This window comes from Merops nubicus, unplaced genomic scaffold, assembly GCF_000691845.1.
Source record: "Merops nubicus isolate BGI_N331 unplaced genomic scaffold, ASM69184v1 scaffold2492, whole genome shotgun sequence".
NCBI lineage: Eukaryota > Metazoa > Chordata > Aves > Coraciiformes > Meropidae > Merops > Merops nubicus.
In genome coordinates, this window is record NW_008592659.1 from 24,198 (window position 1) to 37,980 (window position 13,783).

At 40.3% G+C, this 13,783-nt stretch overlaps 1 protein-coding gene across 1 annotated transcript in view; it reads left to right on the forward strand.

Moving 5' to 3' along the window:
- UBE4B (ubiquitination factor E4B) overlaps nt 1-13,572 on the forward strand; it is a gene marked incomplete at its 5' end in the record, with an annotated part of 32,533 nt that extends 18,961 nt beyond the window's left edge. The window contains 14 exons of the mRNA XM_008935200.1: nt 46-159; nt 1,146-1,344; nt 1,563-1,701; nt 3,884-3,983; nt 4,727-4,854; nt 5,202-5,300; nt 6,086-6,321; nt 7,083-7,209; nt 7,505-7,649; nt 8,618-8,752; nt 9,131-9,322; nt 11,565-11,739; nt 12,217-12,363; nt 12,784-13,572. Coding sequence (XP_008933448.1) covers nt 46-159; nt 1,146-1,344; nt 1,563-1,701; nt 3,884-3,983; nt 4,727-4,854; nt 5,202-5,300; nt 6,086-6,321; nt 7,083-7,209; nt 7,505-7,649; nt 8,618-8,752; nt 9,131-9,322; nt 11,565-11,739; nt 12,217-12,363; nt 12,784-12,845 — 1,998 coding nt within the window. The remainder of the gene's footprint in view (nt 1-45; nt 160-1,145; nt 1,345-1,562; nt 1,702-3,883; nt 3,984-4,726; nt 4,855-5,201; nt 5,301-6,085; nt 6,322-7,082; nt 7,210-7,504; nt 7,650-8,617; nt 8,753-9,130; nt 9,323-11,564; nt 11,740-12,216; nt 12,364-12,783) is intronic.
- Nucleotides 13,573-13,783: the final 211 nt, after the last annotated feature.

A 13,783-nucleotide genomic window follows, 5' to 3' on the forward strand; every position in this document is an offset into this window, starting at 1 on the left:
TGAGAAGTATGTGCAACCTGACAGAATGTTTACTTGAAATTCCAGCAAGAACTGTTCAAGATTCTACACAGTATTTTGCTGAATGGTGAAACTCGAGAAGCAGCTCTCAGTTACATGGCAGCTATTGTCAATGCCAACATGAAAAAGGCACAAATGCAGGTAAATCAAGGGGAACGTTCCTCCTGTGGTGCATGGCACAAGTAGCACTAGGTGGCTGATGCAATGATGCCTCTTGAGTAGAGGATAAAAGAATTCTGAATGCCTTCCACAAGAGGCAAGAAAGCCCAGTCATCAGTCTTTACCTCTTTTGATACATTTCTCATTTCTGGAATTACTCTGCTTTGCCTATTTGATCAGTTTATTTCCTCTCTTAGGACTGACATATCTCTTCATTAACAGGGATTCTATATTAGATGTTTTAAGATTTGTACTCCCTCCCCCCTGCCTCACCCCATCTATGGGGTTTCATACTAATTGACTATGTTAAAAAAACTACTTACTTCCCAGCTGGGAAGGTGCTAGGCTTGGTTTGTGTGGTTTCTGCAGGAGGGGTCATGCAGATATGAGCTGGCGTGGTTCCAGTGAAACAAAGATGTTATTTTGCCTTTGTTTAAAGAATACATGGCACTCATTTCCTATGATAAAAGCTATGCTTTTATCTGAAATTTGCTTCACTGTTGTTATCAAGTCCCATTTCGAAAATGAAAAGCAAACATCCTTTACTAGGAATATTTCTATGAATTTTCAATGAAGAAGTAATAGAAATTTTACACTTAAGCTAACTTACGTATTAAAGCTCAGCAACTATTTGAAACTCCTCTGTTGCTTTCTGTATCTGTAGCAAACCTTTCCTGAAAAGAAGCCCTTGCAAACTCTTTTAACTCCTTAGGTTGTCTTCTTTTTATAATTTTCTTTAGTGTTCTTAGGAATGACTACTTGAGCCATAGGAAAAAAAAAAGATAATATGTAAGGTAGTATATGACCTTCCTGTTATCACAGAGGTGGTCTTAGAGATTCACATTCTTCATCATTTCTCCCTTTTCTTGAACTTGCACCATTCATTTATGCTGAATACTGTTAAAGCAGCAGAAAATATCTGTGCTTCTAAACTCATGTCTTCAACTATTTACTTTCTTACCCCACAGACAGATGATCGTATGGTGTCTACAGATGGCTTTATGCTCAACTTCTTATGGGTACTACAGCAACTAAGTACGAAGATAAAGCTGGAAACAGTTGATCCCATGTACATATTTCATCCCAGGTGTCGTATTGACCTCCCAACAGATGAAACTAGAGTGAAAGCAACAATGGAGGATGTTGCAGCCTGGATTGCTGAACTTTGTGAGTTCTCTTATTAAGATGTGTTAAGCATTTACTGTGCCTTCCAGCTTTGATGCTGGAGATACATGGAAGCACTTGGTTCAACAAATAAACCCCTGCTCCTAAATATTTTTTCTTGATGCTGTCTGCTCTTGTTTCTTACTTTAGCCCCCCTGGATAAGGCAGTTCATTTTTTAATTGTTCACCTATACTGCTTGTTTTTGCTTGTCTGTCTTTAGACAGGGACCCGTCTCCATTTTCTGAGCCGAAGTTCCCGACAGAGTGTTTCTTCCTGACCCTGCACGCCCATCATCTCTCCATCCTGCCCAGCTGCCGCCGGTACATACGCAGGCTGCGGGCCATCAGGGAGCTCAACAGGTTAGAGGCTGTTAATTACCCAGTGCATCCGAGCCTCCTCGTGTCCTAGCAATGTCTTCTTCTATCCATGATGGCAAGTCATGGTCACTGTAAATGTAGCAGAAATTAGAATGACAATTTGGGTAAAGCCATTGCTGGGTACAGATCATCCGAACTATTTGTGCCTCTGCTGCTTTTGGCCCTTACGAGTTCTTGCTTACATTGAGGGACTGTGGATTGGTTCAGGAATTCAAACAGTGGGATGGAGGATGCTGATTATACAAGGCAGCTCAAATCAGGGAGAAGAGCATTCTGTTTAAAAGATAATTAAATTATCTTCAGAGCATTTTAGGATTCATGACATTGCTTAGCACTATTTATTATAGCAGTCTGTGGTGTGGTTGGTTATACGTGGACATCAGTGCCTCAGGCTCTTGACATGGCTGTAGGAGTGCATATAAAGTTACATATCTGATAATTAAGTCCTTGTAGATGACTTGTGATTTCAGGAACACGACCCTGTTACTTGTGCCTGAGCTGCTCTGTATGCCCCAGAGGATATTTAACTTTTTCCCCTTGACTTCTGAGTTGGGTTAACTCTCGGAGCAGGGAGAGGGAAGCCATCAGCAGCAAATTCTTAATATTGTTGGTATACGTGTAATTCAGCATGTGGTTTATCATTTTAAAAATTATAAATAACTTATGATGTTGATATGAAGATACTGCTGCTTTCTATTTCCCTTGGCATAAATTCAAATAGACTTTTATAGCTGCTAAACCTCGAAGAATACTCTGTTAAAATTAGAACAGATTTTTGTATCATCAGTATTTTCCATTGTTTATAATTGCACTCATTGCATTTTGGTAAATGTTCCTTGGCAGTAATACCATGAGTTCATTACTGGATTTTTGGACTGCATTTGTGGTGATTTCATTTTTAGTTTTTAAAGCACATGCAGGCCAAGGACCTGGGGAGCTGCAGAGAGTGGACCAGGAAGAGTCGGTATATCTCAAAGAAAAAAGTATTTTCATAGAAACAGCTTGTGGATTACTTGTAAATAAGCCATACGTTTGGCTTGAGAAAGGAATTGCTTCTTTTTCCTTATTTAGAGATGCTGCAAAGAAGTTGCTTATGCAGCAGTCTCTGTGTAACAGTATGGAGTGAAGAGCTCGTAGCTTTTACTGACATCAGAAGGACCTTGGGGTTCAGTGTTTTCCATTAATTGCTTAGTTGCTTGCAGCACTGGGCAATGTAATTACATGTTGATAATAAAGAAAATACACTGGTTATTTTTCTGCTGTATGCAGATAGATGTGGAAAAGAATTTGTGTTTAGAGGAGAGACTGTATTCATATAGTTGAGTATATTGAGGCTTGTTCGGATCAGCTGGTGTTCCTGAAAAGAATTAAGATAGGGGAAAACTTAAGATTTTTTTTTTTTAATGTAAATGGTATGTAGTGTATGTATAAGTTCTCTTTTCTGTGGGATGGAGTGAGAAGATGGGTAAGGGAAAGGGTGGTAATATCAACCACCTAGACTTACTGGTCCTTATGCTGACAGGGAGACTATAGACAAATTATTATACTTCTCTACAAACCTTAATTTTGTGGGTAGTGGAGCATGAGAAGGGTAGAACAAAACTGAAGAAAATAATTTACATTAGTGGGAAGATAGATAGGATGCAGACTTGTGCCTTTCTTGGGCAAGGGAAGGTGTTTCTAACAAGTCCTGTTGTCAGCCATCTTTTTCTTCCTTAGTTGATTTTGTTTTGTTTTCCTTTCTGATATTAGAAGATGAATGAGAATTTGAAATACTTTGTTACCTGGACAAGCCCTGCTTTGTCTTAGGGTTAATTTTAATGACATCCTTTTAATCTTCCTTTGGAATGGCTGTAGGCTTTCAGTGTGGAAAAAAAGAAAAAAATAAAATTTTCATTTTCTTTTAATATAGTGGATAACATTAGTTTGTCAGGCAGGGTAGATCCCTTCTGTGTTTCATACTTTATTTCCTTGCACTGTTCAGGTTTGTCTGACAGGCGTCTCTCTTGGAGCTAAAGTGTGTAGTGCCTTTGAGTGCACACTGGGCAGATGTTCAGTCTGCATTTGCAAAAGCAAATTCTTTTTCTTGTTATGACGATGAGTAACTTGGATTTTTTTTTTTCCCCTCCTACTTCTCAATATCTCCTTGGCAAATGGTTTTCAGGACTGTTGAAGATTTGAAAAACAATGAAAGCCAATGGAAGGATTCTCCCCTGGCTACCAGGCATCGAGAGATGCTGAAACGTTGCAAGACACAACTTAAGGTTTGTAAGTGATTCAGTTCTCAACTAAATGCCTTTGTCAGCCTGTCTGTGTGTTTACTTTGTGTTCTAATATTTAAATGCAACTTCCCATCACTGCTTCCTGCATACGGTGACTTTGAATTTATAACCGTGTGAGTTTGACAGGGTTATATGATGGTGGTCATGATACAACAGAACATCAATGGTGAGTTTCAAATTCAGAGTAACACCAAGATTAAGGTGGGCAGTGTTCCTCAAAAAGAACAAAATACTATTTTTCTTGGAGAGAGAACAAGCAAAGGGATTGTGATTTGTTCAGGGGTAGTTGTGCAGGCACAATTCATGCCCAAGGTGGAGATGGCACTCTTGAGTCCCCTATCTCATACAGAATTCTTGGAAAGATGAATATACTGGGGTCCTTTCTTTTGAAGGTCTGTCCTGCTTAGGTCTTCCTAGTATAAGGTGAAACAAATTTTCTGAGATATGTCGCCCAAATGCATTTGTGTGTTGTCCCACATGGATACCTCTTTTTTTTCCCATACACTCAGAAAAGGCTCCTCTGACCCTGAAGCTCTGAATTATGTGCATGTTTTTCTTCATACGTTTGGCTTGAGTGCCCCATTTTCTTCAAATAAGAGCATATTTTAAGATAAGACGATTGTACAGTTGTGATAATTTGCAGATATGATGATTATCTTGGATAGGCTTGATACTCCTTTTACGTTGTCTTGCCCTGGCTTAGTGTTTGTATGCATGTTCTGCAGAAACTCGTGAGGTGCAAGGCTTGTGCAGATGCTGGTTTGTTGGATGAAAACTTTCTCAGGAGATGTCTGAATTTCTATGGCATGGTGATTCAGCTGATGCTTCGCATTCTTGACCCTGCCTATCCCAAGTGAGTGTCAGGATTGTCCATGTAAATTGTGAGCTGAAATATCTTTGATACGTGTGGTTTGTTTTTTTTTTAGTGACTGTGTTCTTACGTGATTATTTGATTTATGTCATTGAGAGACATTCCTGCGTGGAATATATATCTTATTTATAGTTTAAGGTTGAGTTCTGGGAGGGAGCAACCCTTGGTTATGTTTAGTACATTTGGAAGTATGACACAGATATTTAAAGTCTGTTTCAGAACTCTTGTAAAAAGTGTTCCCATAGGAGAATTCCATAAGAGAGGTCCTGACACTTTCTGCTTAACCCTGCTGGTTTACTGTCCTGTGTGTTGTCTCTCTTATTCTGCAGCATAAAATTGCCTTTAACTCCTGAAGTTCCGAAGGTCTTTGCAGCATTGCCAGAGTTTTACGTGGAAGATGTTGCTGAATTTTTATTTTTTATTGTACAGTAAGTAAAGTTCTATCTAAAGGAAGTCTGTACTACCATTTACACCTGTCACAGGTGGTGCACGTGTGAATTTAGGGTGTGAAAGTAGTAGCTCTTCTGTAGTTAATGTTCTGGCTTTTAACAGCCACCATAAGATTATGTCATTGGCAGGCACTCACGGAGATAAAATGCCTAGATGAGCTCCACAGTCCCTTCTAACCTGTTTTTTTCTTGAAGAAAGTTGAAGGGTTTTTGGTTCCTGGTCCCTGAAAATTTTCTGTATGGTTTTAGACAGAGCTTTTTATCTATGATATGTTAAATCATCACTACAAGAATATTTTTTAGAACTCATAGCTTAATGAGCAGAAAATCCCCCCATTTACAAATTTGTTGGGATGAAATGTGTTTGTGTAGTTTCAGCAGTTTAGATGGGCATGAATGCTCCTGGAATGTAATCCTGGAGTTGTGAAGCTGGTCACTTCCTGGGCATGTGCCTTCAGATTCAGATTTCCATGTGCTGTGTGATTAGATGTTTGCTTTTGTCTTCCTGAGGTGCTGCTTTAGTGGTACTTCAAATTTGCTATGGTAGTTTTTCTGGCTAAAATTTAGCTTCCTGTCAACAGCTGGCAAGAGCTTTTGGAACAGTAAGAATCGAGTTTCTGTAGAGAAAGATGGGAAATTATGATAACATGATTAAATTTTTATTACTGCTAATGAGTAATCTGAACTTACTTGATGTATATGATTAATCTTCCATAGACAATACAGGGCTGGGGTTTTTTATTTTATTATCACCCTCTTTTCAGATATGCTCCTCAGGTGCTTTATGAGCCCTGTACTCAGGACATAGTGATGTTCCTTGTTGTGATGCTGTGCAACCAGAACTACATCCGAAATCCTTACCTAGTAGCCAAGCTGGTGGAAGTGATGTTCATGACAAATCCAGCTGTTCAGCCCCGGACACAAAAGTTCTTTGAAATGATTGAGAATCATCCTCTCTCCACTAAATTGTTAGTCCCCTCCTTGATGAAGTTCTACACGGGTAAGTGCTTCATCTGTGCTTCACGGAGCGTTCGGTACACAAGGAGTGTGACAAGGCAAAAGGCTGCATTGGTGGTTGTCACCTTTAAAAATACAACCAACCAAACCCCAACAACAACAACTTAAACTCCAAACAAACAAGTAGATCTTGGGCCTTGTAAAGGTGAGGTCTTGTTGCTCAGAAGTCAGGGGAAATAGAATTAGATGGAATGTTAAGAATTCTAGTCCTTCCACAAGGTACTGTGCAGTGACAACTCCGTACTGCAGACTGATGTGACAGTTTCTTTTTGGTGGTGGTTAGTTTTCAAACTGGAATTTTTTTTGTTTGGTTTGTAAGGGAGTATTGGGTTTTTAAAACTTCTGACTGTAGTTTTGCTAGTCCTGTAGATTCAGGTCCTTCAGAAGGGTTTGGCACCCACAGAAACAACCACTTCTGCAATATTCCCAGAGTTATTAGTGGAAGTTTAAAACTGTGGGATGAAGAGCAGAGTGGAGTTGAATTGAGCAGAAGGTTTTGTTTTCTGAGTTTTTTGGGTTTTTTTTTCATCAATGTGACTGATTCTGGGTTAGAAAATGGACAGTGCTTGTTCTTTTGATGGGGATTAAGATGTAGACTTCTGAATGGGAATTAATTTAATCTCTTAAAGCTTGGTACTTGAAGCTCATCACACTGGATACAGCAGGGGAGAGATGCAGTGTCTTACAGTTGAGTCCTGGTGGGGGAGTTTTGATTTCAGTTCTGGGTCCTGTTTTCTCTTTCAGATGTTGAGCATACTGGAGCCACTAGCGAGTTCTATGACAAGTTTACAATCCGCTACCACATCAGCACCATCTTCAAAAGCCTCTGGCAGAATATAGCTCACCATGGTACATTTATGGAAGAGTTCAAGTGAGTAAGAAATAGTGTGTAATGCTGCTTACTGTCATGCAAGCTGCTCAGGCAATGACCTGAGGAGGTCATTACACTTGGGAATGGGTGATGCTGCTTTCCATTGTATTTTAAATGGCAGCCCCTTCCAGTAGAACTGGAGTGTTTCTAAACTGAGCTCTGGACATCACAATCAACTTGGCTTGGGGAATGGGATCACTGTTTGAAATAAAGAGTGCAGGAGTGTTGCCAGAGTTGCAGTCTGCTCTGCACACCCATCTACTCTGCCATGGTAATTGTGTTTCAATGTTTTCAGCTCTGGGAAGCAGTTTGTTCGCTACATCAACATGCTGATAAATGACACAACTTTCTTGCTGGACGAGAGTCTGGAGTCCCTAAAACGTATCCATGAAGTGCAAGAGGAGATGAAGAATAAAGAACAATGGGACCTGCTGCCCAGGGTGAACAGAGCTGTTTTTCAAACTGCCCTTTACTTATTTTTAATTTTTTTTAATACAAGGCCATTAAGCAAACCTTTTTAATAAGGGGCAGCACCAAAGAGCTGCTCATGAGAAGCAGTTCTCAATCCTTTTTCTTGCTGCCAGTGTGGCTGTGGTCACTCTGGATGACTTTCTGCAAAAACCATCATTCTGCATAGTTACATTGTGGCTGGCAAAGAGTGTGGTGTGAAATTGAAATAGTATCAAGTGTTAAAAATACTGTGTACTAATTCGGAGAAACTGAGACTTTAACCTTCTGGAAGATTTTGGAAGATGCTCACCAGCTGAGTTGACTTAAAGGAATTGAAGCTTTTATTTTGTTAATGCATTGATTGTGGGTGGATTTGATGCAGACAAACAGAGCCCTGTGCCTCAGATTGTAGCCAGATAAAACAATCATTGTGTGTTGAACCACCAATGTCAGGTATCTCTATTTTAAGGTTATTGATTAAGAAAAAAAAAAGTTTGAAAAGAAAAAGCTGTAGTGACAAAACGAGCTGGTGCATCATCTACAGACTGTTCCAGTGTGGAGTGTTTATTACTCACGATGGTGCATAAATTAGAACCTCATTTGACTCTCAGATCCCAAGGTGGTTTTGCAGTATTGGCATTTGGATGGAAAGGAAGCATAACCCAGTTCTGCAGCTGTGGGAAGCAGCTTCAGGATGTAAACAGACTCAATAACCACAGAGTCTTGTGATACTATTTGCATTCGTTTGTTAGTGGTGCAGAATTTTGGAAAATTGGTGCGGACTTCAGTGTTGGGGAATAAAAGGCAGCTGTACCTAAATGAGAAAATGTAGCATGTCTGTTTTTTAATTGCCATCTGTTCTTCTGTCTGTCTAGATCATGTTAGTGCTGTGGTGCTTAAGGTTTTGATGATGTAGGGAGCTCTGTGGACTTGTAACCACTGCCTGTTTGTTTTCCAGGATCAGCAGCAGGCTCGGCAGTCGCAGCTCGCTCAGGATGAGCGCGTGTCTCGTTCATATCTTGCCCTGGCCACAGAAACTGTGGATATGTTCCATATCCTTACCAAGCAGGTTCAAAAGCCTTTTCTCAGACCTGTAAGTACTTCTCAGATTTAACTTGGTTTCTAGCTTCTCTAGCATCTCTACTATTAAATGATAACCTGGAAATGTTTGGGAGCCCTTTGTTGCCATTCTCCTCCCCTTTTTCAGCTCAATTCTGATTGCTGTTGAGGCTGTTTGATGTTAAGAGCATTACCTGAGCCAGGGGCATGGTGTGACCCTTCTGGACAGAAGCTGTTTGCATTGTTTGTGCTTTCATGGGAAGCGCTCATAAGGAAAGGACACTTCTTGCAAGAGTACAAAGTGATAATTTTATTAGTTAATGATTCCTGATCTTGCTGTATGCAAGTCTAGTGATAATCTCCTTTATTGCTGCCTTCCTGCTGTGACCTGTGTTTTACTTTGGTCCCGTAGGAACTCGGACCACGACTGGCTGCTATGCTGAACTTTAACTTACAGCAGCTCTGTGGCCCCAAGTGCCGCGACCTGAAAGTCGAAAACCCTGAGAAGTATGGGTTTGAACCAAAGAAGCTGTTGGACCAACTGACTGACATTTATCTGCAGCTGGATTGTGCTCGCTTTGCTAAAGCAATTGCTGACGACCAGGTGAGCTCCAAAAAGATGAGGGGGGGAAGGTGAAAGCTCTGTGGACAAACAGGACTCTGCAGAATATGCTAGAAGAGTTTCACCTTCTGTACTCCACCCAGTTCCTGTACTATGTACTTGCAATTTGTTTTCTTTCAGCAAATCCTCTCCGTTGATATTCTGTCTGCTCTTTGTAGATGGGTGTTTTCAAAGTAAATTAGTAAATGTATAGACACAAATAAACTTCTGTGGTATTTCACATGCATAGGAAATTTCCTGAGCATTAGTTGCTTATTAGCTACAGCCTCGTTGTAAATTAGCAAAAAATACTTTGTCCTAATTTTGCAAGTGGGAGAACTGAAGCAGACAGTTTTGACTCCTTCCCCACTTCCTCATGAAGAACACATGAAACAGGCAGAGATGGGACTAAAAGCCTCATTTAACAGTCCAAAGCTCATTCTCCAGACTAACAGCTTCCAATTTGTATTTCCTTTTATATCACTTGATTAAATTGCTGTGTAATAAACTGACAAGAAGCAGCATACTTGAGACACCTTTGAACTCCTTACGGTAGTCTTCAGAGCAGATGGTTCATTCTGAAGGTAGATAAGCTATCACTCACCTCTGTGTTCTTGTGAAACTGTTGAACTACTGACTTGCAGCTCTCCGTGTCTGTATCTTACAATACAAACTTTTCCAAATCTTGAGGAAAATGTTCTCAATGGCTACTTGAAACTCTAGTAGAAGCTGTTTCACAGTACATGAAGCTATATTTGCATGTCTAGTGAAGCAGAGGCATCAGAGTAACTCATGATCTTTTTTTCTGTCATCATTTACCTTCTGAATAATTGCAGTAATGCTTCTGAAACAAATCTTGTGTGTTTGCATGTGTATAATGATCATGCAGTGTGGTTTTTCTGCTGTTGGGTATATTTGGCAGTGAGAATGTTACCCATCATTCATTCATTGATGCCAGACACAGCAAAATGCACAGCTATGACATAGGGATTAAAAAGAAAGAAGAAAGAAAGAAGCCTGCTGGTGTGGGAACTGGAATAAAGCTGCATTAACAAAGTAGCCCTTCATAAGAAGGGGGGGAGTGAGTAGTATCTTGGAAACTGTCAGTGACAGGAAAGAAACAGGAAAGAAATGCACAGTTGGTTAATGGCTACTGGTATTAGAAGGAAAAAAACAAACAGAAAGTTGCTTGATCATGGCAGAGTCTCTCCAAAGCCTTGGATACATCTCCCCTTTGGAAATCCTAGCACGTACTAGAAGGAATCTCAAAACGTTTATAAAGCCCTGGGCATATTGCCATAGTTCTGTTCTCCTCTGTGGACTAGAAAGGAATTTGGGTGGGCACTGTGTGCCCTAAGCAGTGAATGGTATTTCTTGGTGGGATGGAGTGTAGATGAAAGAAGTCGGGCTGTGCTGAACGTTGCAAAATCCCCAAGCAGACTTAGTGTGTTTTGTTTTGTCATTTAATTCATCCTAGGGCTGCAGTGTAAATAACAATTTTTATTAAAAGGCTTATATCAGAACATGGCATTGTGAACTTAAAATGGTGTCTTTAGAACATAAGCAGCTTGCCTAAGTTTGTTTCTTCACCTGAAAGTAATGCCTGCTTCAGCTGGAACGACAAGATCTGGGCTGTGAATGTTGTGCTGTGTAGCTGCACAGTTCTTGCTGTGCTGGTGGGCAAGTTTCCAGCAAGTATTAGCTCCCTCTGAGTTGCCTTACTATTTTTGCAACAACATGGGGTTGGTTTTTTGTCTGTTTTTGTTTTGGTTAGACGAAAGAATTCTTTCCCACTACTGCATGTTATTGGAGAAGTTAAGAAATAAAAAAAAAAACCAACTTTTAATTTTATGCTTTATATTCAGCGTAGACTTGTGAGAACAAAATATACAGACAGGAGGGGCAGGACACTGGTGTGTCTAAGGAACAATTCTAACATTTATATTCAGTCTCTTGAGTGTCTTATTAATTTTGATTAGGTTTTGTTGCCTTTTTTTTGTTTCCCTAGTCCTGGATAGTTCTACAATGGTAACGACCAACAAAAAAGCATCAGCCTACCCCAAAGTTGATATTGTGGCACTAGATGAAACACTATCTGCATACTACTTCTCTGTCTGATGTAGTGCTGAGGTTTCATTGATGTCTCCTTCTGAAGTTTTAAAAACCTCATTAAAACATCTCTAGAATTTCTATGGCAGTTTACAATACTACAACTCAAAGTTGTCTTTTTATGCTTTTCTTGTAGAGGTCCTACAGTAAAGAGCTCTTTGAGGAGGTTATCTCAAAGATGAAAAAAGCTGGAATCAAGTCAACCATAGCAATAGAGAAATTCAAACTGCTGGCAGAGAAAGTGGAGGAAATTGTTGCCAAGAATGCCCGTGCAGAAATTGATTACAGTGATGCTCCAGATGAGTTCAGAGGCAAGTGGAGTTTTCCTAATACTGACTTCTTAAGAGAAGAGGGATTTGGTTTGTTACTTTGATTGTAAATATGAGTGTGTGTGTATATATATGTAGAAACTATGTGTTCTTTACAAAGCCTTGCAACCTAATCTATTTCAATGAAATAGGTAAATAAATACAGAGGGATGAGAGCTTGTTTTTTCCTGGGATTGTACTGTCCAGTCCTGTCCAGGTTTTGCATATTGCTTTCAAACAATAACAAAAATCCCCACCCTGAAATCTGAAAATAGGGTGAAAATAGCTAATGCTTAGTCCCAGTTCAGAAAGGGGAAACCAGTATAAATGCTAAAGTCTGCTTCTTTTAACCATTTTCTGTAACTCCAGCAATGTACCTCACTGGGGACTCTGAATATCAGTTCTGCACTCTGGTTTTATGTGCAGATAAAATTTGTGGCTCTTGGCCTCAGTTTAATGAGGAGACACTTGTGCCCCCAGATCCACTTATGGACACCCTGATGACTGACCCTGTGAGGCTGCCATCTGGAACTATTATGGACAGGTCGGTCATCCTGAGGCATCTGCTGAACTCTTCCACTGACCCGTTCAACCGCCAGACGCTGACAGAAAACATGCTGGAACCAGGTACTGGTGTGGCACTTACAGGGGAGCTGTGGACGGGGGGAACTGGTTTGGGTGCAGTTTGCTCCATCTGCTTTCAGAAGATAGTGTTGAGGCCTCACTAGAGGTAACACTTCTTTCCTCTCAGCTTACACAGAAAAGTTCATACCTTCTGCTTTCCCTTTTCCTGGGAAAACAAGCCCCACACCTTTGCCGCCTTAACTGCTGGGCTAAAGGATGTCATTAGGGTAGGTAAATGAGTAACTTACTTACTCAAAGCTATGCAGAAAGTATATTGAAAGAGGAAGATAGTAGTAGATATTCCTTCTCAGGTTTCTAGAGAAGAAATTGCTATTGGTCCCAAGGAGCTTTGTTACAGTAGCATTACTAAATAATTTAACTGCTAAGTTAATAATTCTTTTTTTCTCTTCTTCACCCTATTAGTGCCAGAACTTAAAGAGCAAATCCAAGCCTGGATGAGAGACAAGCAGAACACTGACCATTAAAAATCCCCTTGCAGTGCACGCCAACCCCAGTGGGCAGAGCAGGGCGTGGGCTGTGCTGTAGTGGTGGAGCAGATCCTCCTTGAGAGCTGTTGCTGGGGGAGCACGGCCGCGGGCCTGGCCTGCAGTAGTGACCAGAGGCATGTGGACGAGGAGAAAAGCGGCTTAATTCTTGTACATATATTTAAGTGATAATGATGGTCAATAACATGGAGGACAAGATAGGAAGTTGCTTATGTTACAAAACTGTCCTTCAATATGTCACATTTTGGAGTTTTTACAGCTGAATTATTTTAGCAAAGATGAATGGATCAGGGCAGCATCCCTTCAACCTTATTTTTTACAGGCAGATATCCGTTAATTTGATTGTGGTTAGAATCTTGGACATTTTGCTGCTAAAGTAACTTTTTCCTCTGTCCCTCCCTTCTTCCTCCTCCACCCACCTGCTGTCTTTTTTTTTTGTATTGCAAAAAAAAAAAACCCTGTGAAAATCAGAATCATTCCCCTGCCCTCAGAAGAACATATTCTGTGCGATAACTGTGCCTGCAACAAAGTGTTAATCTCGATCGTATTTTTATATTGCACATATTTGCATATTTGGTTTTTAATTGGTGTTAGGCAGAAGGATCATTTCAAAAAGCAAAGATTTCACACGTGGATTTTAATTTCTATCCTTTGGAATGGCCTTTTCCTTGATGTTGATCTAGGTGCTCTGGTAGTTTTGAAAAGCCTTGAGGCAGAAGTATGTTAAAACGGCTACCATGAGAGAGATGCTTGGGAATACCAGGATCTCAGTGGCTTTTAAAAAAATAAAATCCATTCTTTTAATGCTGCAGATATGATATATGCTAAGTGACAGTTCTGAGCCATTAGAGCTTGTCCACAGAGAGCAGATCCTTTTATTCTTGGCGGCTGCAGTTTGGGGCAGGGGTTACTTTTTA